Source organism: Phaethon aethereus (genome assembly GCF_964289735.1).
Source record: "Phaethon aethereus genome assembly, chromosome: 6".
In the NCBI taxonomy this organism is placed as follows: domain Eukaryota; kingdom Metazoa; phylum Chordata; class Aves; order Phaethontiformes; family Phaethontidae; genus Phaethon; species Phaethon aethereus.
The window spans coordinates 24,487,075-24,511,320 of record NC_138580.1 but is presented as its reverse complement, the minus strand read 5'-3'; the positions used below and the strand labels follow the sequence as shown (position 1 = coordinate 24,511,320).

Genomic DNA, 24,246 nt, shown 5'->3' with positions numbered 1-24,246 from the left:
GCCGTTCCTCGGGGCTCGGCGGCGGGGCGGGGCTGAGCGGCGGCGCGGAAGGCCCGCCCGCTGACCCGGAAGGCCCGGCGGAGGCAGCCGGCCGAGGGCCCGTGTCAGCGAGGGGGGCCGGTGGCTCCGCCGCCGCCGCCGCCGCCGCCATGGGGAAGTCGTTCGCCAACTTCATGTGCAAGAAGGACTTTCACCCCGCCTCCAAGTCCAACATCAAAAAGGTGAGGGGGGGCGCGGGAGCCCCTGCGGCCCTTGCCGGGGGTGAGGCGCCGGGGCCCCTCGACCGGCCGGTCGGTCAGGCCGCGTCAGCCGCGCACCGAGGGGGCCTGGGGGGCTGGGCCGGGCCGGGCGGTGTGGTGTCCCAGGCGTGCGACGGGCCCCCGGCCCCGCGGCGGCACGAGGAGGGCGTGTCGGCCTTCCTCGGGTGGGACTGGGGTTGGGGCAAGGGGAGAGGAAGAGTCAGAAAAAAAAAAATTAAGAAACACGTGAAGCTTCAGGTTTACCCGCTCCCCGGTGCGTATAACTCTCGCCTTTTCCTGGCTCCAGCTCTTCAACCCCTGGTTCTCTGGGTAAATAGCGTCTGTTTGACACTATACACCGTCCAGGGAAACCCCCACCTGTCACGGGGTGCCCGTGTTTTCCCGGTGTTTCGCGCCTGCCTTGACCTGCTCTCAGGTCTTTTTTCCCCAGAGCTGTGCCGTTCCAGGAGCTCCGGAGAGGACCTGGGATTTGGGGTCGGGTGAGACTTCGGTCAGAAAGTGCCGGTGTGGGGAAGACAGTGGCACACCCAGGGTGTTTTCTGAGCCTGCTTTTCCCCCTGCTTTATTAAATTTACCCATGTCTTTTCAATTCTTCGAGGTTGAAGAATGTTGAAGAGTTGCAGCCTGTCAAAAATGTTGTTTGTGTGAAGTTCATTTGTTAAAACTCTGGATGAAAATAACTAACTTGATGTGATTAGAACGGGAATTTTCCCTTGCTAAGTATTTTCAATAGCCTAAGCCTGTTAAGTATTTATATATTAATGTGTTTTGTGGTAGGTTTTGTATTTGTTTAAAGTAGAAACTTACTTGTTTTATCAGGTATGGATGGCAGAACAGAAAATATCATATGATAAGAAGAAACAAGAAGAATTAATGCAACAGTATCTGAAAGAACAGGAATCCTATGATAATAGGTGAGAATTGGCATAAGTTCACACACTTCTTCCTACTGTCTCGTTGTTTTCATGGCAGTGAAGGACATACCATTGTGACTTATTTGAAATACTGTCTCCCGTTGACCGAAGTAGTAGGAGAGGACAGTGACTCGTAAATTGATGTCTGATTAAGCGGAGGTCACAAGAACTTCTTTTAAGTGGCTTGTGTGCGTCTTCTGATTCACTTCAAAATATGTTAACGTTGCACAGAACAGCAGGTAGCCTTGTATAGCAGTGTATTTGGGTCACACAGAAATCTGTCTCTCATAATTCTGTGGACACAGAGTTACGTTTCAGTTGTGATTGACATGTGTGGGTTTTGGTACGCGGTGGAGTGTGCCAAAGTATTGACTGGTCTCTCAGGTTTTTTGGTGCTCAGCTTTTGTTACTCAAATTGACAAATGGAAAACTGCCAGTTATTGTAACAATTTCCCTGCTGCACATTACTTTCTTTTTTTTTTCCTTATAATTAATATGAATGTGACTGTTTTGTGTGTAACACTCCAAACTCTGTCCCTTTTATTTAGATTGCTTATGGGTGATGAGCGTGTGAAGAATGGTCTTAATTTCATGTACGAGGCCCCACCTGGAGCAAAGAAAGGTACTGCAGTTTCCTGATTGTGAGCAGACAGTACTGCAAAGCTAAAAAACCTTAAAGAAATAAGCACAACGTCTTTTTATTTTAAAATAATGAGGTAATGCTAGAAGGTACACTTCTTAGTTCTTCCTGTGGGAATATGCAGACACATGTAGTATGTAAAAAATTTTGATCTCTCAATAATTTCTTTCAAACTGAGAGTGGTTGGGGTTTTTTTAAGCAACAGTTCAATGTGAAGGGAAAAAACAGATAAAATGTCTTTCCTGGCAACAGCAGAAATTCAGTCCTTGACCAAAGTTGTTTCTTTAGCTAATTATAAAGCCATTGGGTGAGGAGGACTAGACCTTGCCAAGGCGATGAGTCTGGTAACACAAACCTGTATTTTGGCCTACTCTCCTTTTTAGAAATAGCAGGGGTCGCTTTTGCTTAAAAGTTCTGCCCGTAATTCAGCTTGATGCATGCCAAGCATAGGAAGTACCAAGGCAAGAAGCTAATTAGTGGAAGTTTTATAAATAATAAATGCTGACATTCTGTAGTCAAAAGTGCTGGCTGACCTGACTCTGCTGGGTCTGACTATGACCGTATTTAGCAGATTCATAAACAGAAGTTACTAAGTACCTGGTGGATACTCGTATCAGTCACTTAATTTTAGCAAAATCTGAATGTAAATGCAGATCTAAGAAAACGTATTCCCTTTAAAATAAAACATGTTCCCTTTGAAATGCATCTTTCCCATTTGCACAGAAACCCTTGGAAATGCTTAGATGGGTTCATTCTTGTAGAGCAAATTTTGGACTTATTTTACTTTAAAAGCTCTTAAAGTAATCCCTTAAGCTTAGAGTAAATGCAACTTTAGTGATGTTTGCTAAAAAAGTATTTTTTAAGATTTTAAGATTAAGTATGGTCGCTACTTTTGAAAAAGAAAGTTTAGTTTTTTGTATTTGTCTACCAAATCAATATAGTTTTACAAGATGATTCTGGTTTTACAGGATTTGTAACCATATATTAGAGGCTGATTGTTTATAAGCATGCTCTACTTAAATAAAGTTGCTGAGTATTTGCACTATTATATTAGTATAAACCATAAAATGTTTTGTCTCCAGCTTAGACACCAAGTTGCATTTTACATGTATTTCTTTTCTTTTCTTTCCATGGTCTCTGAAAATTCAAAGAGGAAACTAAAGAGGTATTTCATTGCATCATTTTTTTGTTTTCTTCCTACTTATTTAAAATATATTAAAAATAAATAAATTTCAAACTTACCATGTTTTCTGTTTTATAGCAAGAAGGAGAGACTGAATACAAATTTGAATGGCAAAAAGTCGCTCCTCGCGAAAAGTAAGATGTCTGGATTTTATCAGAATTTTTTTTCCTTCTTACTTACCTTTTCATATCCTGTCTTCCCGCCCCCCCACCCCCCCTTTCCTTTTTGTTCCCAGTTTTATTTTTGAGCAGGTCACTTGTGTAATCCTGTCATGTCCTGGCAGTTAATTGGTAAAACCTGTAAACCTGGAAGTATTTCCTGGATCAGCTTAGGTTTTGTTTCAATTTTACATCTATACTTTAAAATACATTAAAACTAATATTTACAAGAAGGATATCTCTGAAATGGATACACACTTAACAATAAAAGGTAGTTTTGTATATGATGGTTTTAAAAAAGAAGTGAATTGAGTACTTGTTTTCTTTTGTGTTTGTTTAACAGATATGCTAAGGATGATATGAATATCAGAGATCAGCCATTTGGTATCCAGGCAAGTTACATAAATTTCACTCTGTGGATGTCTTGGGTATATTTCAAATATTATCTAACTGCAGAACATTCACATGGACTCTCTTAATTTTATCATCTGTTTCTGAGTGAGTTTAAAAGCTTCTCTTATGCCTAATAACATAGACATTTCTGTCAATGCTAAGCTGTATTGCTAACTAAATTATGCCGTCTTTTTTTTTTTTTTTCTTTTTAGGTGCGGAATGTGAGATGTATTAAATGTCACAAGTGGGGTCATGTAAACACTGATCGAGAATGTCCCTTATTTGGCCTTTCTGGAATTAACGCGAGTTCAGTCTCCAGTGATGGTTCAGGTAGGCAGTGAAAGTCTTTTAAAGGTACTGGTTAAAAATTTTGGGCGAACTCATCAGGTTTAGTTTTAGAAGGTTTAAGTTGATCATATTTCAAAGAGTTGATGAATCGGGGAAAAAGCTTCTTTATTCCAAATGTAGAATCCACAATATAAAGTTAATGTTTTCGAATAGCAGGGACCTAAGCTTTTTAATTAGTTATGCATTTAATAAAGATTCCATCATGACTGTTGCTTTGATTCTATCTGTGGCAAAAATTCAGAAACTGCAATGAGAGTGTTTACATCAGAATGACAATATTTGTGTCTCCAAAAAAAATTAATGGATTGTCAAGGACTGTCCCAGTTCAGATTCAGGCCAACTGCTTGGAAAAGCTGGAATGTGTCAGTATATGTTTGTTAATCACTTGGAAAAAAGGAACGGTTTGGATTTTTTATATATAGTATAGGTGTAGCTGTGCTTCTTTAAGTGGAAAAGCAATTGAAACCTAGATTTCCAAATGCCTGGTTTCCTTTCAGCTGCCTTCTTGTTGCTTCCTGAACTACATTTTTTCAACTCTATTGGCTTTCCTGTTACTTGAAGTTAAACAGCATTTAGTGTTAGATGAGGTTTAAAGAAGTGAATATAAACATTCAAATTGAATAACGTCTTGTCTACAATACTTTGTTTTCTGTAAGTTGATCCAAGTTTGTAACACTCTTAAGATTCTTAAGATTGTGTCATGTTAAAGAAACACCTGGTAACATGGGTGAGTCTTCAGACTTGCCGTACTGTGCTTTAAGATCATGTACTGTGTATTCAATTTTGCAGGGACGCCATTACAACTGCACACTTAGTAATATCTGGTTTTCTTCTGTCTTTCCTCAGCTTTTCTATTTTACGAAGTAGCTTTTAGTTTTATTGTATATTTAGCCTACCAACAATATCTTACTGTTCAGAATTAGATCACCTAAATATGTCATTTCATTGAGATGAGGCCTGGAAGACTTAAGTTAAAGGAAATAGTGTCTCTTACACTCCTCTGCTTTTAGGCCCTGTCTGATGATGATACCATTGTACCACCCTGTAGTTGACATTTTCAGCCTTTCTATTCAGTAGGCTATATATAGCGTTACATAATTTTCTTGCCTCATTCTTACCTTAGAAGAAATTGTGCTTGGAGCGTTTGGTGGTGGTAGAATTATATTGTGCAGCTTGTACATGTCAGATGTGCTTCTGTGCATAAAAAAGTGCACTTGCTTCCTCCCCCCCCGCCCACTTCAAATGATGTGTGTAAATTTTAGGAGTTTGGCTGGGAAGCAGAAAGTATTTGTAAATGCCTGCACAAACTTGAAAATGGACTCCTTATTCATAACAGGGTAATGTGAACACTTTGCAGTGTCAGTATAAGACTAACTGCTTGTTTCAAATCTAACTAAACTAACTATCTAGGTGTAGGCAATGTTTGACTGCTGTGGGTGTTTCCTAGTCAGAGAGATGTTCTCCGAGTAGGTTTCCAAACCATCTTTCTACGCCGAAAAAGGGGGATTTATCACATATGGTGAATTTTGCATGAAGGAAAGCGCTGTAAAACTACTTAGATGTTCTCAGACTGTGCCAATGCCCTCTCATTTTCAACTCTGGAAGTTGGAAGACAGTGTGCTATGCTGAGCACAGACTTTTCAACTCTGGAAGTTGGAAGACAGTGTGCTATGCTGAGCACAGACTTTTCTATAGGCTGAGAAAGGATTTCAGGGAGTAGGGGTGGGTGACAGATCAGGGTTTGTATATATAATTTGTAAGACGCTGTTCTTGGATTTGAATAGTCAGCTGTAATGATACTGCTATTTGCTTTTTCTTTTGGGGAAACTGTATGTAAAAACACTGTAGGTAAGGTTTAAAACAATTTTAAGTTCTTGATTTAATAGCAGATACAAGGCTTATAGGAAGTGGTAATATCATTAATTAGATCATCAGATAAAAGGTTGTCTGCTAGTTCTAACCTCAGGAATACAATCCTTTCATCAAATTTTCTAAAACTTCATCTGATTTAATAACAAGCTAGCTTATGCTCCTTTGACAACTTATGGAAATTCCGTGTATGTAAATGAAGCCCTACAGTTAAGTGACGACACAAGTTGTTGAATTCACTGATTCTCTTAAACCTCATAATGCGTCCACGTGGCGTGTTAAAGCTTACATCGCACATTTAAAAAAAAACCCAAACAAACAAACCAAAAAAAAACCCCAACTGATAATTTTTTAACTAAACCCTGACACCAGTCCTCTGCTGTCTGGAGTGGGAGTAAGTAATTATCTTTGCAATGCTGAGAGTTCTACCCAGTTGTTACAGTGCTACAGATCTGCAGTTAGCTTTGTAAAATTAACCTACACTGAGAGTACAACAGTGGTTTTACATTTCCTAACAAGATACTGTGATGTTTAAAAGACAAACTCTTATCATGTTCTGATCAACACCCCCCAACAATATAATCTTGTCTTGACCATTTCTCTTTATTGCTCTTAATTTCCTCTCATTAGTTCTGCTTAATGCTTCCTTACTAGCCCTAATGCTGGATTGGTATCTACCTCTAAGAACCTTCGTCTGTTCCTCTGTACAACGCATCTCCTCAAGCTCTGCTTCTTCCTACTTCTTTTTATCAGTAACTGCATGCACTCCTAAGCAGCTTTTATATCTCCAGACTAAACTCTTAATTATTTTCTGATTATTTTATAGTACTGCAAAAATTTCTGTTGCCACGCTGTTTTTATTTAGATTGGCTAGAACTGCAGAAAATACTACTTTGTAAGGGACCAGGATCTTTTATGATACCATCTTTGTGAAAGCTTTCTGTGTTTCATGAGCTGATGATGATGTTTAAAAAAAAAAAAAAAAAAAGCACTTGAATCGTTTCCCACCTTCCCCCACACCCCTCTGCCATGTGTCACAAATAAGTGTCTCCTCATGCTTAGGAAACTGGTAAAAAACGTGAAAATAGTCCAGAACTTTCATATATTATCATTGTCAGCACTGAAAAAAAGTAGAAAACCTTTTGGCTTCTGAGGTCTGAACTGTCAGAAGCTGTCTCTTCATTTCTAGAATGTAGAAGAAAATATGTGTCTCTGAAGAGAACGAATGGGGATATGAAGGATAGGGAGTGATCGCTTATAGTATACAGCAAATCTGGAATGTGTATTTAATTTATTTGATTTTTTTAATAACTAAATGTGTAAAAATATGTAAATGTGTGTAAATGTGTAAAAATATCTCAAGAAAGAGCTGAAAAATGTTGGCCTAAATTATTAGAACATACAATTATTTTAAAGGTCAGAAAGTAATTCCGGATGTAGGAAGTCATCTTTGAATGCTTGTTCCTAGCTTGTGTGTCAGGAAATTGAAACATAAATATTGTCTCATAAATGAAAGGTACATCTGGGAAATACAGATGTAATAAGAAATAAAGGTGAAACTAGAATAAAATTCTAGTACAATAGTCAATATACCAGGACTCCAATTAATTTATGAAATCAGTTGTATTAGAAGGATGAAAAGTAGACTATAAATCATTGAAACTTTTTTTTAAAAAGAGCAAATCTTTGGAATTTTTTTATAAAGTCTTTGAAAAGAGCTCTGTTGCTTTGAAGTTATTTACTTGGTGGCACTTTATTTCCTCTGATTTATAGTCTTCTCACGTTAATAAAAGATGATCTTGCATCCTTTTCTTGCAAACTGAACTGAATAGGCTTTTCTAGGCAGTGTGTGGTAGTTACACCACCTAAATTTAGGTTAGGATTCTTCCAACTTTGAAAATATCCTCTCTTTTTAGAGTGCACTATGCATTGGCACAGTGTTGGAAGATGCTAGTCCGTGTACACAAAGCATCCTGGCTGGTAACGAATCTCAAAGCAATCAGTGCTTGGGAACCCTTGGTCTCATGGTTCTGAATCTGATATTGTAAGGACATGGGCATCACTAATTTCTGCAGAAGTAGCTTTTAAGAAATGGTCTGGCTTCCCTGTAGGAGACTTTTAACAGGCCTTGTTCTTCTGAACCGTGTTGTTCCTCTGCTTGAGAGAAGCACTCTTACACAGGAGAACAGGTAGCTGTGTTGTTCACTGCTGTCTTCATGCTTTTACCCAAATGTGTTTCTACCCACAGAACAGTAATGGTAGAAACTCTCATACATACAAGTTTAGGAACCACAGGAGAAGTTTATTATATACTAATAAGACTCATGACTGAATTCAATCATGTAATAACTTTGAAGTCTTTAACTGGTGAAGAAGGGTAACTGCTCTCAGGAACATTAGTGAACAGAATTAATTAAACTAGAAAGGAAGCGGCGTGGTTTAGCCCAGGTAGGCAGCTCAGCCCCACATATCCGCTCGCTCACTCCCCATCATTGAGATGGGGGAGAGAATCGGAAGGGTAAAAATGAGCAAACTCTTGGGTTGAGATAAAGACAGTCTAACAGGTAAAGCAAAAGCCGCGCACACAAGGCATTCCTTCACCACTTCCCATGGGCAGGCAGGTGTTCAACCATCTCTGGGAAAGCAGGGCTCTCATGCATAATGGTTACTTGGGAAAACAAACGCCATAACTCTGAAGGTCCCCTCCTTCTTCCTTCTTTCCCCAGCTTTCTATGCTGAGCATGACGTCGTATGGTATGGAACGTCCCTTTGGCCAGCCTGAGCTCAGCTGTCCCAGCCGTGTACCCTCACAGTTCTTACACACGCCCAGCCTGCTTGCAGTCGGGGCAGTGTGAGAAGCACAAAAGGCCTTGATACTGTGCAACCACTGATCAGCAATAACTAAAACATCCCTGTGTTATCAGCACTGGTCACAAACCCAAAGCATAGCCCCATACAAGCTGCTATGAAGAAAATCTGTCCCAGCCAAAACCAGTACAAACCGCGGTAACCATAGTACTGCTGACAAATCTTTATGCATGTGTAAAGGATTGGCACTTACCTAATTGGACGGACATTTTAATCTTTCTCTTTGATCAAAAGCAAAAGCTTTTGACGGAAAATGAGAGTGAAAAACCTGTTTTATTAGGATAACCAAATTATTGACTTAAAGTCAGCAAGAGCAGCCTTTCCCCATCCTTCCCTTTCTTCCTCCAAAAACATCTTGAATGGTGACTTCAATTTAATGAAAGCTCAGGGAGTAATGTATTTTTTGTAAAATGCCCAAATCAATGAGTTTCAGCAGGATTTAGACTCCTTATTTGAATGAAAAAAAAAGTTTAAGTAATGCAGAAACTGTTTTATCCAGATGAGTAGGTCATGCTAAAGGGAAAGAAATAGCTCATGAACAGAACAGTGAATTAGTGCTTCATACTGTGTTCCACCAAAAAGCAAAGGTGTTACATTGCAGTATTTCTTGGTATTTTGTTGACAGAAATTTTCCAGAGTAGTCAGCTATTAGAAGATGCTTAAAAAAAAATCCTGCTTTATTCTTCAGATATTGGAGATACTTGACTTTTAATTGTCATTATTATTATTTCCTTTGACACCATATAAATGACATATCTCAACACAGAAAGAAAATATTCGAGAGCACTTGATACAAATTCAGTTTGTGTTTTGTTCTAATTTTTTCCTCCTTCAGAAAGAGAGGAAAACAAAATGTGTTATTTGGACTCAGACTATTTTTTCAGCCTGAGAGGAAATGTTTGAGTTAAAATGAATGAAAATGAAACTCCTATGTCTGATTTAGTTGCATTATCTAAGGTTCTTGCTCTGTTTATCTGTGAGGAAAAAGAAGGGCTATTGATTGCCTATGTACATTTTTTTTTTCACATCATAAAATAACCACTAAAATAGACTATTTCCTTCCCATAAATTCTATAAGCTGTGATTCTCTTGTTTCAGCAGAAGGATACTTGTCTTATGTGAAGACTGCATTTTAATCTTACTCTTTGCACATGAACTGATTGACAGTTACTGGTTTGGATTCAATGTTGAATACCTTTTATGCAAAGACCAGTCATGGAATTCAGTTTACCCTGGTGGAGCTGCTGCAGGGCGAAAGCGTGTCTATGGCACAGAACTGTGTTCTGTGAGAACGGACTGCTGTCTTTCAAGATCTGACATACACTGCAGTGCAAACAAAAATAATTACAGTCAGTACCTTAACTTAGGCATGGTGGCTCGGTTATTCTGCTTCTGGGACCATTTTAGTAATCTAGCTGGTAATTCATAAAAAAAAAAATAATAATCTTACTATTTAAAAAGCGCCTATTGAATAATATCTCACCAGTGAATAGAGATTATTTTTGCAATAAGGCAATTTCAGTGGATGTGGTTATCATGGGATAATCACTCCCCTGGGGTACAGCCTTGTCTGTAATCTCCCAGGAGTGTAATTATTTCATGATAACTGCACCCCCCGGTGTTGCATTATTTCCATTATGAAATTCTTAGTTTTAGATACAAAGTACCTTACTTTGATCACTGGAAACGGCAAAGTAGTGTTAGAATGTTCCAGCTGTGAGGCTTACAGATACCAAGTTATAAGATTTACTTCTCCTTTACAAAGCTAAATTAGGCAATCAGAATGCTTCTTTGGGCTAGACTGATTTACAGGGGTTTTTACTGATAAAATCTTAACTTTCAAAGTTCAGACGAGATGAAAATATCAGTTGTGGTTCTGACTTTATGTGCCACTGTGTATAAATGCATGTATAAAATATATATACCAGCAAAAACCCCAGGTCACTAGCATCTAAAAGTTTGCCTGTTTTTACAATGCTTTTTTTTTTATCACGAACCAGCAACATCTGTTGATTTTTTTTGTGCTTTTTGGTGCTTTTTTTGTGAAGCCTGAAAAGCCTTTGACTTTATTAGAACAGAGATTAGTAGGTTTTCTGTGCAAAATGTTTCGATGTAATAATGTTATTTCACTTCAAAAATGTCTGCAATTTTCTTGGTCAGGTGAGGTTATGACAAACTAAATACCTCTCCTTTTTTTTTTTTTTTTTTTTTTTTAATCCTGCAAGCAATCTATCTTGCTCCATGAGGGTTGAGGTGGGAGGGTTTGCTAAAAATCTGTGAAAGCTTAAATGCTTACAACTTTTTTTGTATGTTTTTTAGAACAAATAACCTGCTAGGAATCTTTTACTGTTTTATGCAGAAAGGTATTGCTATCTTGGAGAAAGGTATTGCTATCTTATGAAATAAGGTCAGTGTCTCAAATGGGGAGGTAATTTTATGAATGGTGTAGTTAGAAGAAGTGGGATGCTGAGATTAAAAACGTTCCTATGCTCTTGGCCTGTGAAACCTAAGCCTGGAGAGTGCTGGGCATCCTTCTCTGCTATGGACTACTTTGAAAGTTTTACGGACGACTGGCTCCGTATATGATCTGTCCAGTGAAATTACCGGGAAGAGGGTGAGCAGTGTGAAGTGATTAACATGCTGTGGAAAATTTGGGCAAATAATGGCAGAAGTGTAATTGAACAACATGTGTATGTATCTGTCTTATAGTCTACCAAGATAAAGAAATTCTACCTATGCCTATGCAAATGCAGCCTTCTAAAAACTCATTATCAGCTCCTAGAGTTTGTGCCCTCCCTTCTCATTGCCTGGGTGTGCCCCTAAACTAACTGTGATTGTTGTTTCCATCAGTCTGTCATGTCATGTGTTTAGCTTTTGGGTGAAATTCCTTTCTGTAGTAATCATTGAAATTATCAGTCATATGGAGACAGCAACAAAGGAAATCTATGTCTATTTTATGTCTACATCTCACTGTGTTTTTATGGTGACAAATATGGTACTTTTTTGTTTCCCAACAGATAAAAATCTGCATTGTATTAGGAATGCAGGAATTTATTTAGGTGTTCTCTTGACTCTATAACAACAAAGAAAATGTATTTGAATGTTAACTGTGAATATTTGTATAAATGGTCACCTATAGAACATACAGTGTATGAAACCTTCCTTTATGATCTGCAGCTGAGATCTTTGATTGTGAACAGCAAGAACCTTAATTAAATCTTCATGTAGTTTAAGAACTGTCACATTTTAAAATAATTCTCCATTTAGGTTTCAGAAGCCTCTATATGTGGTCTGAATGCATAAAAACCAAATTTCTAGAAGAAGTCTGTGCTTGGCATTTAAGCAATAAATATGGATTCCTATAGCAGTTTCATAAAGTTAAATGGTTTTTACTACTCAAAAAAAGTGAAAAGGAAACTCAGGTTTCTCTGAAATACACTATGACAAAGCATGGCAAATTATATTAAAATTATGTGCTAAAGTGTTAAATTCAGTTAAACTTCAGACCTCTGAAGAAGAGCTAATTAAAAGCCAGAGGTTTTTTATTCATTGATTTCTCTCAATGCCAACTGCAGCAGTTGCTTTGAAGTGTAAATATGGTCTGAGTGCAGCCATCTGTGAAATAGATGGAAAAATTATCAGTAAAAAATGATCAATTCTGAATTAGTGGAGGCCGCATAAATTTGCTACGTTCTTCATGACCAGGATCATGATCACATAATTTTGATACTAGCTCTTTGTCCTTTAGATAAAGAAGTGACTACTCTTATCTCTGTCACAACCTCAATAAAAGTTCGCAGACAATACAGTGTGATTAGGCTCAGTCTGTAATTTTTTTCCATTTTTCTTCAATTTCCTTTTAAGCCATATGAAAAAAAAAACATACAAAACTCTGTGGAGGGCACAAAAAAAGTATATGGATGTATTGACAAAACTGTCTATGCTAATTTTAGTTGCCCTTCTAAAGCAAAACCTAAAAAGCCTTGTATCGTATGTTATGCCTTTGCTACCACCCAAAGGCGGCAGCGTTCGCTGTTACTTAGAAAATCAAATTTCAGTTCGGAAGAGTTAGGACCTCATGTTGTCCAAGACGCATATAAGACAGAAGAATGTAGACTATGCTTTAGGTCTACTTTGTTAACAAAAATTATGTAGTAATGAAGGATAAACCTTGAAAGTATCTTGTCTTTGATTCATAAATTAACTTTTAAACATCTTAGAGTGGAATATATGGAGTGTGACATATACTGACAAATTGGTAGCAGATATGCCAGTGTGCTTTGTTTATATTTATGTTCATGTAAATTCTCTCTCTATTGCCAGGTCAGGAGAAGTCTGGTGGTATGATAATGGTGACATTTTTAGATTAAAATGATCACATCTGTAAACTAAAAGATGTCCCACACCAGAACACATTCTCAGGAATGGGAAGCTCTAGAAAAGCCTTATTCTAAATAATCTGTTTTGATGATACACAAAATGAGCGTTAGTTAAAATAAAGGTAGAAAAGTTGTAATTAAAATGACACCATGAAGAATCTACTGCATTTTTCAGTAACTTTTTTACTGAGTAGTCCATTTCATAACTGCAGCCACTAAGTACAGCTGGTTACTGTCATTTCCCCCGCCACAGGTGGGCAATAGTGGTTATACTATTGCTGCTTCTTATCTCTTTGCTTTTCCACAATAAAAATCCATGTAAAACTTAATTGATTGCAAAGCATAATTCAGTTTGCTCATCTGCACCGGTGACAGCAGCAAAAGCTTTTATCAATAAATTGAGCAGATACTGCCAAGACTGTGCATCATGAGTAGATAGAAGTAAAACTGCTGGTTTTGGTGATACTGGCAATCATAACTTTATGGTCTGTTCTTACTGCCACTGAAACAGTTGTAGAAAAAGTGATATTTAATCACAGTTGTTATGAAAAGAGGTTTTAGCATGCTGTTCTCCAATATTGGCTAATTTGAAAAATGTGCTGTAGACATTTTAATGGAGGCTTCCTAGATGGTGTGTTACAGCCAGCATTGTTCTCCTAAGAGGAGTCCTGTGCCCATGCCTCTTAGAGGAAACATTCTGGCAGCAGCGGAGTGTTACATACACTCTGCATTTGTACCTTGGGGAAGTACAACACTGAATCAAAAGTGAATTGCAGCTATAGGTTTCTCTTGTTTCCGAGAGCTTACAGGAGCTTGCAGAGCTTGCTGTAAGCGAGCCGTTTAACTAACTGAAATCCAGAATCGCATTTCCCCCCCTGGTTGTTTAATAGAAGCAGAATTGATTCTGTTAAACTGACCTCAGTTTAAGTGTGATAAGAAATTGGAGCACTGTTTGTTATAAAAAAGCAAATTGACAGTATGTTGTAGAAATCCTAGTACGATATCCTTCTGCGAGCCGGTATAATTGGCTCATATAGGCTTCAGAAAAATTCTACTTACAGCTTTTTATTTAATTGTGTGAATATTATAAAGATGCACCAACAGCTGTCAAGCTAAGGTTGCACTCAGGTTGTACTTTGTGAAGACTAAAATCCTTTTCACGCTTCATTGAATGGTTTGAGTTTCCAGATTTTGTGCCCCAGCTCTTTGAGTCAACTGAGCTACCTGGATTTTTTTCCTTAAATAGTATCTTAAACAGAAGATAACAGAGAGATTTAATGCAGTAAGAATTTATGTGGGAAGTAAGAAACGGGAAGAAACCGTAGTCTATTTGCTTGACAACACTATTTCTTGAGAATTATAAAGACCATGGAAAAATATTTTTTAAATCATTTAGTGGGCCTTTAACTTCGGAGCCTCTTTTGTGCAAGACCTTCAGATAATTTTAAGTAGCTGTAGAAAGCTTAACAAGTTGTCAGTTGTCTTAATGCACAAAAATAAGTATGATATCAGCACGCAATTAATTCCACTATATGATAAAAAGCTTTTCTGAGTCTATGAATTAATTTTAAAGAAGATAAATGTTTTAGTTTAAAACAAGTGTCATCTGGAAAAGTTTTAAAGGTTTTCTGCTTTTCTTTTTTTTCCTATGAAAATGTAAATTCCAGAAAATAAGCTTGACAGTCATATTCACCTATTTTTAGCAAGGTACTGTGTTTGACTTGTTTCAGAAAGAATAAGAAACAGATGATGAAACATTGTAACTTTGAACTTATTTTTAGTTTGCTGATGGATGAATGTTGAGAGACTAGTTGTTAGAAGTTGTAGCAGTCAGCTATTTTTACAGGATTCCTATATCTAACGTTCTGTCAACTCATGGCATAATGTCACTTCTAGATGTTTTCAGCTGCATGAGATCTTGCAGGTAGCTTCTTCGCAGGCTGTCTCCCAAGTCCATGAGGAATGCATGTATGAGGACATCAGTTTTCATAGTACACAAAGTACTTTTCTATGCCTCATGTAGGAGAGATTTTTTGCAAGTTGATGTGTGCTGTTCAAGAATACTTGGCTAACATCTGTTGCCAAGATCTTAGCCAACTGAGAGCCTCTTAGGTCAATCTTGCCATCTGTTTTACAGTTGATGACTTAATTGGAACTTAACCAGATGAAGATATATGGCTATGGGTATATTTAGTACCATTTTGTCTGAAGATCTTGGAGGGTGGTGACATTAAGTGTAGTCATAGCCAAAGACGTAAATCTTTTCAGCCTGTCTTTGGCTTTACCAGGCAAACCAAGTTTGATCACAGTGGGCATAGTTGTGTCTCCAACAGGTGGGACTCCACAATCAATTCACTCCAGACAAAGGAAGAGGCCCTTATGGGGGGCCTGGTGGCTCCAAGGTTTAAACTTTGGATCCTGAATAAGGAAGCTAAGGACATGTCTGAGAAGTTGAGTTTCTCAAACCTCTGTTAAGTGAGGTTCAGTGTTTGGGGTTTCTTTTAAAGTTTTTGTCTCCCTCATTTGTATTAGCCAGGAGAAATCCCCTACTTAATTTTATATTATGGAAATGGGAATGTGATTGTTTGCTCACGCATTTAGGCATCTACATCTTTTAAGACTGTGTGAAGAAGCAGCCCAAAAAGTGTGTTACAACCCTCAATGCTGTCGCATAAAATAGCTGTGCCCAGGAATCCTGGGAGACCTCAAACTGTCACTGATATTTCAAAGAAAATCAGATATGCTTATCAAATCATTAAAATATAAGTCAAAAGCAGTCTGTTGAGGCATGGATGAAAAAAGAAAGTCACCAAGCATTTGATTCCTTTGATTCCAAGCAAAGGTGTTTAATCGTGAGACTAAAAATTTTCTTGATTCTTGTTGTTGCGTTGCAGAAAGTAGATAGTAATAGAGGTTTTCTATAAAGCTGTGCAGCCGTTGTCAGATATAATATCTTAATTGAACTTCTCAGCCTGGACTTGTAAATAGGTAGAAAACCGTCTCTTTAGACTTCTCAGATGAGATACTGTTTTCTCCCTACTGTGGTCTAGCATTGCTACCTGAACAAAGGTAGCGATGCAGTCTTGCTGTCGTTGAGCAGCAGCACTTCTGAGAAGATCAGTCACATCAGCTGTTCAGAAAAAAAGTGCAAGGAGGTTTGCCTGTCTTGTCCTCAAAAATGTTAACGTTTTTTAAACTGCAAAGATCACATGCTGCAAGAGAGTCCTCCATGGTGGACAGCATGCTTGTGTCGTGCCTGGCTGGGGTCTGCGCACAGAACAGTTGTGAAATAGGACTGTGTTTTGACTCTACTTTCATTTAGGGGGTTGGTTTATTTTCTGAATCTCTTTTCCTAGTGTTTTCTAAAACCTTTATTTATGGTAAAAATAATGCATGTAATAAAGGTTCGTGGAGACTCTTGCGTCTCCTCACAAGCTAGGCTGAACCTAAATTACTGTCTCCCTCACAATTAAAGAGAGACCAAAACAGAAATATATTTATTTCATAAACCACTTCAGTCTCAAGGTGCTGTTGGTACATTTGGTGTAACTTGTATGCGTCCACAAAACAGGAATGACAGTGATATGTTAACTGTCCTTGTCACGATAATACCGTGCCGGGACTAAAAAATTGTAGATGGATGTCTCCTTCATGTAATTAATAAACAAGGAAACAGAACTTGTATAAATTTATTTTTAGCCTAGCTTGCTTTACTTCTAAGCTTACCTGTGTTTTTGTTTTTTAAAACTAGTGCTGGTGTCACCTCTAAAAAGCATATGGAAGCTAACTCAAAAGTTTGCGTGTGGTTTTGCTTTGGATCCTAGCTGGAGCAGCCGCTCTGACAGTCTTGTGTTCACTTGTATGAATCTGTGCGTTACAGCACAACTGATGTCCGTTAGGCACAAATGTACAAAAATTGATAGTACTGTGCGTTCATTATAAACTTTTATGTAGACGAGGAAATTATTTTGCTTACTTTTTTGTAGTGTTATGCACAAAGAATGCCTGAAGGTTTGTTTCTAGAAAATAAGTTTTAACTGTGCTTTCGATAGCCAATACGCCTTCGTGCCCCTCTGGTCTCGCCTCTGACCACAGTCCTCATACGGAAGCAGAAAGTTAGGGCTTCTCTCTTCGTTCTTTTGCACATCTCCTATATAGATTTGGACAAGTGGTATTCCTCTAGTCACACTAAGTGAGAATAATTAGGTATCCAGTACACAGCAAAAATGTGTACGGTGCTGAGACACTGAAGGTTACTTTGTTAGGCAGTGGTTCTTACTGCCTTTGAGGAATAGGGGGATTCCGGGCTTCAGTCTGCTCCCATGTTCTTTGGTATGGTGAAATCCTTCGTGACTCCGCGCTTTGTCTCCACGCAGCTTCCTCATGCAGGGTGTTGGACCTGACTTGCGCGGCTGGTTTATGTGGCCTTTTCAAATCAAAACGTCAGCTGGTACCAAATTCTGTCCTTAGGTTTCTGTCTAATGTCGGTTTCTTTTCCAGCCAGAGTAGATCTGGGCAAGCAGAACAAGGTTTTAAATTTGAAATAAGAAAAAAATGTAGACACTGGAGCCCATATACATTCAATAACTATCAGTGAGCTTACATTTACACTATAATACATAAAAAGAAAAAAACACTTTTGGTAAAATGTGTGGAGGGGAGAATAACCCCTTACTGAATAAAAAATGTAAACTCAAGGGATAGTTTTCCCTTGGTATCTCATTAGAAAATTCTTTTGCCTGGCAAAATAAGGAACTTGTGAAAAGGAAGTCAATTATGCAAGGGCTCCTTAAGCCATTTTCAAAGTTTTATCTTCCCCCTTCCTGTTTTACACATAGGCCTGTTTGTTTCTGTAAGCAGTGTATTATACAGGAAAACTTAAGAAAAAGTTGAATTTGACATTTTTTCGAGAAAGGGCTATTTTACTTTCCATATATTTTCCACAGCAAAAATCTCCCTTTATTTTCCATACTTTTCTGTGTTAGAAATTTGAGTTTTGTCCATTTCCACAACTAAGGAACTCTTAAAACCACAAAGCAGGATCGGTATGTTTTGTAAGACTAGCTGATCTTATCATTTACAGTTAGTTTACTGAAGTAATAGTAATCACATCCTCCATGCTCTGTTTTACATTCCTTCTAATTTGGATTTACCTTACTCGGTAGTGCTAATTCATTGACAGTAAGGTTAGTGAAGGAACTGCTAAGGCAACTTACTGAAAGTGACCCTAACAAAAGAGTGTATGTTTAAGGTGGAGAGAAAGTATCTAATCGGGAAGTACATGAGGTTTTCATGATCGTAGGTATTTAGTTAAAGCAAAAGTGTGAGTTACAGGGTTTATAAATTATGCAGTCAAGTCTGAATGATCCAAAATATATCCTGTATTTTACTCCTCCTTAGGTGCTTGCAAAGAAAGATAATGTGTGCCTAATCTCGAAAAACTACTCTAGTGCAATATATAGCATATTTTTTAAGCTGATAAAACAGAAATCTCTGAGGAGATAACAGTGTAGAGACCCGCGATATCTGGGGGTCCCTAGAAAAGTAAGGACATAAATAATTTTTTCAGGTATTTATTTATTTTCCAGACGTATATTGAGTTTCTAATAATGGATACTTTTTACATTTAAGTTCAAACATTTGTGTCATTATGAAAAATGCCTTATTAATGACATGTTAGAAGTGCATTTTCCCATTGTTTTAAGGGAGAGGAGGCACCTAAAAGTCTTACTTAATGTGCTTTCTTTACGTTTCCTGTGCTTTTTTACTATAATAAAAGCATATTACTAGACTTTCCTAAATATATTGTTTTCAACATGACAAAGTTACATAAGAGAATCCCCTTGTTCTTAAAGAAAAATGCAATTATTTTCTATTCTGAATCTCCAGACTGCTGTTTTAGAAAATCATATCTGATTATTTGCTCAGCAGAAGATTATTGAGTTGATTTAGCCGTGATTTTACTTAACAAAGCTTCAACTGAATTCCTACTGTGGAGTCCAAAAAAGGTAGAGAGATATAAATGATACATTCAAACTGTGATTTTTGTGAACAGGGCCATCAATGCACCCCTCGGAGCTAATAGCGGAGATGAGAAACAGTGGGTTTGCACTGAAACAAAACGTACTGGGGAGAAACTTGACCGCAAATGATCCGTCGCAGGTAATGATCTTTTTACCAGTAAGCTGAAAATGTCGATAAATCTAAATGTGATTGCTTGTGAATTGCTACTTAATGTTTTCAAATATGCATATCCATAGGAAAGCTGAATAGCTATACCAGTAGAAAAATGTCCAAAACCTTACTGTTTTCAGCTTTGTTTCAGTCAGAATGGCGAATGATAAATTACTTCTTTTAAACCCACATGTAATAAATTAGATCCCTCCTCTGAGCGACTAGAAACTGAATTTTTCATAAAGGGGATGGTCAGGGGTTTTGCCACATACTTCTGATGCAGTGCTAGCCTTTGGATGAAGTTTGAGGAACTACACACAAATAATCACTGCCAGGAATGCTATATCTGAAGATTTTTTTTACTTGATTGACTATTGTTACATCTATTATTTCTGGGAGTGAAAATGTTCAATTGTCTTTACTTAAGACTGCACAATGTATGTTTCTAATTGAGGTGCTTTAATAAAAACGGTAAGTGAAAAATTAATATAAACTGCTTGAGTGAGCCACCATGAAACAGCCGTTGTTCATACAGCAGGATAGTCAAACCACTAGTAAAGAGGGAACAACGTCCTCAGCTGGTCTTGACATCTTGAGTGAATCGACAGTACATTGTGTCTCCACAGATGGATGTACCTTTGCATTTAAAAAAACTGTGTACCCCAGAAAAACGCAGCATATGGGCACTGTTGCTTTTTAATCTTTATTTCTTCTTTCCCCTCCTGAGCGTGGCTAAAATTAAAAACATCACGGTGGAGAAATGTAGTGTGCCAGATGCACATAATTTGAAGAATTCAGGATCTTCAAAGTAGCTGTGCTTTGCTGATTGCGTTACTGTATGTAGATTATATGATTACAGTATTTTGCATTGCTAGAACACTTAAAGAACATTTAAAGACTAATAACACAACAGTGAGATAGATGTGTTAATACCCATTTTCCTAATGACTAAACCGAGACAGAAAAGTAATTTGCTTAAATTACTCTGGATTCGAGCAGGACTAGCACCTTACCTATTCATTTGAGCGTGATAACAATGGAGTGACTTATCCTGGGGAATCATGTGGGCTCCAAAATTGGCTCATTTTTATTAACCGTTTCAGAAATGTTTCTTTCCCTAGCAATGATTTTTTTCATGTGTTACTAATAACTCCTGTTGTATAACCCCCACATCATAACACCTACTCAGCTTTGAGGCAGAATGTGGGGTTTTTTTCCCCTTTGTAGCGAGTTTGCTGCTTTTTCCAAAGAGTCTTAAACTGACGTAGTAATACAAATATATTTGTGCCTGTGCAAAAATAAGGTACGTAGAAACATCACTTTTAAAACAGAAATCTGAATGAAGAGATTATTTTTATACATAAGAACTTAATGTCTTACCACATTTTCCTAGGAATTTGTTGCAAGTGAAGGAGATGATGATCCAGAAGTTGAATTTTTAAAATCACTGTCAACCAAACAAAAACAGAAACTTCTAAGGTAAGTGTGGTAGGTCTGTATCTCCAGTAGTTCTGACTCTGTGGTTGTCCCTGTAACTCTTCTATGCCAGTGAAGAATTTAGCACCATCAGTACAGAAGAAAATCGGCTTCGTTTAACATACACTTGACTGCAAACGGCGTTATGCAGCATGTTTTTTTCATCTGGTTGTTTTGTTTTCATCTGGCTGTTCTAATCTAGTTGTGATGCCTTTGTACTGGGGCTTGTTTCCAGCTTAACTGGGATACTGAAATAATAATAACTGGTTCACTGAAGATGCTGTCCGTTGCTATTTTAAAATACTATTCTGCACTTCATTGATTACAGTATCGTCTTTCAGGATTAAAAATTCTATGTTCTCCTTTACTGGTTTACAACTTGGCAAAATTTGTTACCTTCTCCCATGTGGCGGAGCTGAAGCTGAGGTTGCACTCCTGGGCCAAGGTTAGCCAAGCTCCCCTCGGCTCTTGGGTCGGGGCTTACCGTTTGCAGCTTCAGCCGAGCGGTGTTCATTTTGTGCTCCTGTCCTACTGATTTCCTGTGTCAGGTGGCTTACTTTTTTTTTTCCCCTTTCTTACTGTTAATTTGGAACATTCTCTCGAAATTACCTGAAAATGTTTTAAATGAAAAATACTAATTGCTGCCTGGTGGATCCCATACAGGTATCGCTGGTTAAAACGGCCTTGTAGGTTCAAAGACATTTTCTACGTGGGGAGTGGGAGGAGGGGAGAAAGGTGAATGGCTAAGTATGTACAGGAGTAGGTAGGTACATATGGTATTTGCATATATAATAAATCATTCTCTGAAAATAGTCATCGTATTTTATGTTCCTTTTAAGTAAGGAACAGGTACGTAGTTTAAGAAATTTAAAACAGTATTTTGTTTGAACTTCTGCTGGCCCAACACGATGAAATTCTAATACTTTACATTTTGAAAGTTGAAGTTCAGTAAATATTTGGGTCCTTTAGATTTTACTAGTCTGAAGGGATTTTTTTTTTAATACACTAAAAGTAGTTTCACTATTCAGTCACTAATTTTTGGAGAAGAATAAACACAGAAAGCAAAGTAAAAATTAGGTGAAAGCAGTCAAATAGCAGTGAATGGGTGTGGATGATGGAATATTGTACTTATGGCTAGAAAATGTAAATTTCTAGTTGTAACAGAAGAGGTTATTCAAAAGATCAGTAGTATTTGCCTGGAGAACTCAGAGACATAGGCTTTAAAATCTCAATTTCCATCATTAATAGAAAGTGAATGCTAATTGCATTTTTTCATTTTCAAAATCTCTTATAAAAATGCACAAACAAAAGCAGCAATGATTTTCCAAAGTCTCCAGAGCAGACTGATAAGGGGGAAAAAAAAAAAAAGCACTACTGAATGTATTTATTCCTAGCTACAAGGCCGAAATGGGCATATCTTACTTATGTTTTTTAAAACTAAAGAATTAAAAAAATCATATTCCTCCTGTGTTGAGGGAGCAGCTGTGGATTACAGGAGGATTCTTACTATGGTTAGCATCAGGTTAGAAGTTTAATAACTTTGCTGAAAGAGGAGAGGAATTGAACATGTTTTTCTGGAAAATAGTGTATTTACTGTGTAGGTTATCAGAAGTAGTGAACTTCGAAAGACAATGACTTTGTAATTTAGAATATCTTAACACAACTGATTGCGCTACTTTTCTGTTTTCAAAATAAAAGGAAGTTGGATCGTCTGGAGAAGAAAAAGAAGAAGAAGGACAGAAAGAAGAAAAAGCAGCAAAAGAAAAAAAGCAAAAGTAAACACAAGAAACGTAAGATGAGATCCTCTTCCTCATCCTCCAGTGAGACTTCAGTAAGCAGCAGTGATAGCGAGACTGACAGCAGAGATAAAGCAGCACAAAAGAAGATGTATTCTAAGAAAAGAAAAAAAGACAAGTTTTCAGAGGCTAGCAGCAGCAGCAGCGATTCAGAAGGAAAGGCAAAGACGAGGAGGGAAAAACTTTATGAAGATCTCCCCAGTAGTCACGGTAACAAGGACAAAGACAGGGAGAAGTACAGACTTTTAAAGCAAGATAGCTCTGTCGAGAACAACAAATGGAGCACCTGTGAGGGGGAAGGAAGGTCCAAAAGCAGATACCATAGCACCGACAGGAGAGAGACTGAAAGAAAGGAGAGAGATAGTAGAAGCCAAAGCATGGATGAGGGGAGCAGGAGAAGAAGCCCTTGCACAAGTCACAGCAGCTCCAGGCAATGGCAAATACGAAAAAGTCCAAGTCAAAGCCCCAGTGAAGAGTGGCACAGGAAAAATGAAACCAGAAGCCCCAGCACAGATGTGCACAGAGAGAAGAAGAAATGTAAAGAGCGCTACGGGGACAAGTGCAGTAAAGTGGAACGCAGAGAAAGGAGCAGACGCAGTAGAAGCAGAAGCAGAGAGAGAAGAAAAAATAGATAGTGTAGGGGACAGGTGCAAACAAGAATGTCTCCATTTTTTGATGAATACCTTTAACAAGGGCTCAATTATGTATTGCTGTTCATTTTCCAACCTCTGTAACGAGCATTTCCTACATAAAGCCAACAGCATCATTTCTGTAATGTTGGAATATTTGTAAATTAGGTATAAATGTTACGGTATTTTTCTTACTGTATAAATATACTTGTTGAGAAATACCTGTTGTATACAGGTGTATGTATACAACTCATAGACCTGATTTTAGGGTTTTTAATATTTCAGAGCAGTGTGTGATATTCTTGGTTTTGTCAGCGATGTTTGTTTCGCTACAACTGTGAGGGGAAGCAGAGAGTAATTTGGGATATGTTAAATGATAACAAACATTTGAGGGAGTGCTGGATAAAATCACTGCTTCAGATATCAAAACATTGTCTTGTAGATGGTGGTGGGGTTTTTTCATACTGAAGCATTTTTCCTGAAGTTCCCTGTAAGAGATCAATTTTGCACGTTAAAACAACAGAGATACATAGTTCAGGTAAGTGTGTAGCCAACGTTTTTTGACCTCCTGCAGTGTACAGCTTGGTCAGGGCTAGCTAAACATCTTGAACCCCTGTTGGTATGTGTCAGTACAATGTCAAGTTACTGTTCAATAATCTCCCAACACATGGAAAGAATATTTACTGCCTCAACTGTTTCAGTTATTTCATTGTTTGTGGTAGAAAGTTAATGTAAATAGTAATCCTTTTGTTTTCATGAAACAAACTTTTTTTTTAATGTTTCTTTGTCATTTTCTGGACATATTGTTATGAAGATAACTTCCATAATAAAATACCTTAGTCTTTAAAAACAGTGAGAATTGCCACCTTCTCCAGAGTTATGAATCAGTACAAAGGCACAAGGCAACACTTCAGAGTTTTTACTGCAAAGGAAATGCTTTTCTGCCGTTTCAGGGTGGCGGATGGAAGCATGTTAGGTAGTGGACAAGTGAAAAGGCTCAGTGTTCTGGCAAGTAGCTTTTTTCCTCTTCTCACAGGACAAATCTTCTTTTATTACCAGTCCACTTCTACCTCTTAAAAAGGTCACTCAGAAGTTTTTCAGTATCACATGGAGTGTAATATATGGGAGAAGTGACCTGGCTTATCCTTTAAGCTTGTGT

At 37.8% G+C, this 24,246-nt stretch overlaps 1 protein-coding gene across 1 annotated transcript; it reads left to right on the top strand.

Moving 5' to 3' along the window:
• Positions 1–23,093, top strand: CIRSR (corepressor of RBPJ and splicing regulator; the record flags this gene model as incomplete). The annotated part of the gene is made up of 10 exons (XM_082001408.1): positions 1–221; positions 1,080–1,174; positions 1,723–1,796; positions 2,966–2,979; positions 3,076–3,131; positions 3,499–3,547; positions 3,761–3,878; positions 19,068–19,174; positions 20,580–20,665; positions 22,361–23,093. Exons 1-10 carry the CDS (start codon positions 150–152, stop codon positions 23,091–23,093), a joined length of 1,404 nt encoding a protein of 467 aa, XP_081857534.1. The 5' UTR covers positions 1–149.
• Between the last annotated feature and the right edge of the window lie 1,153 nt (positions 23,094–24,246).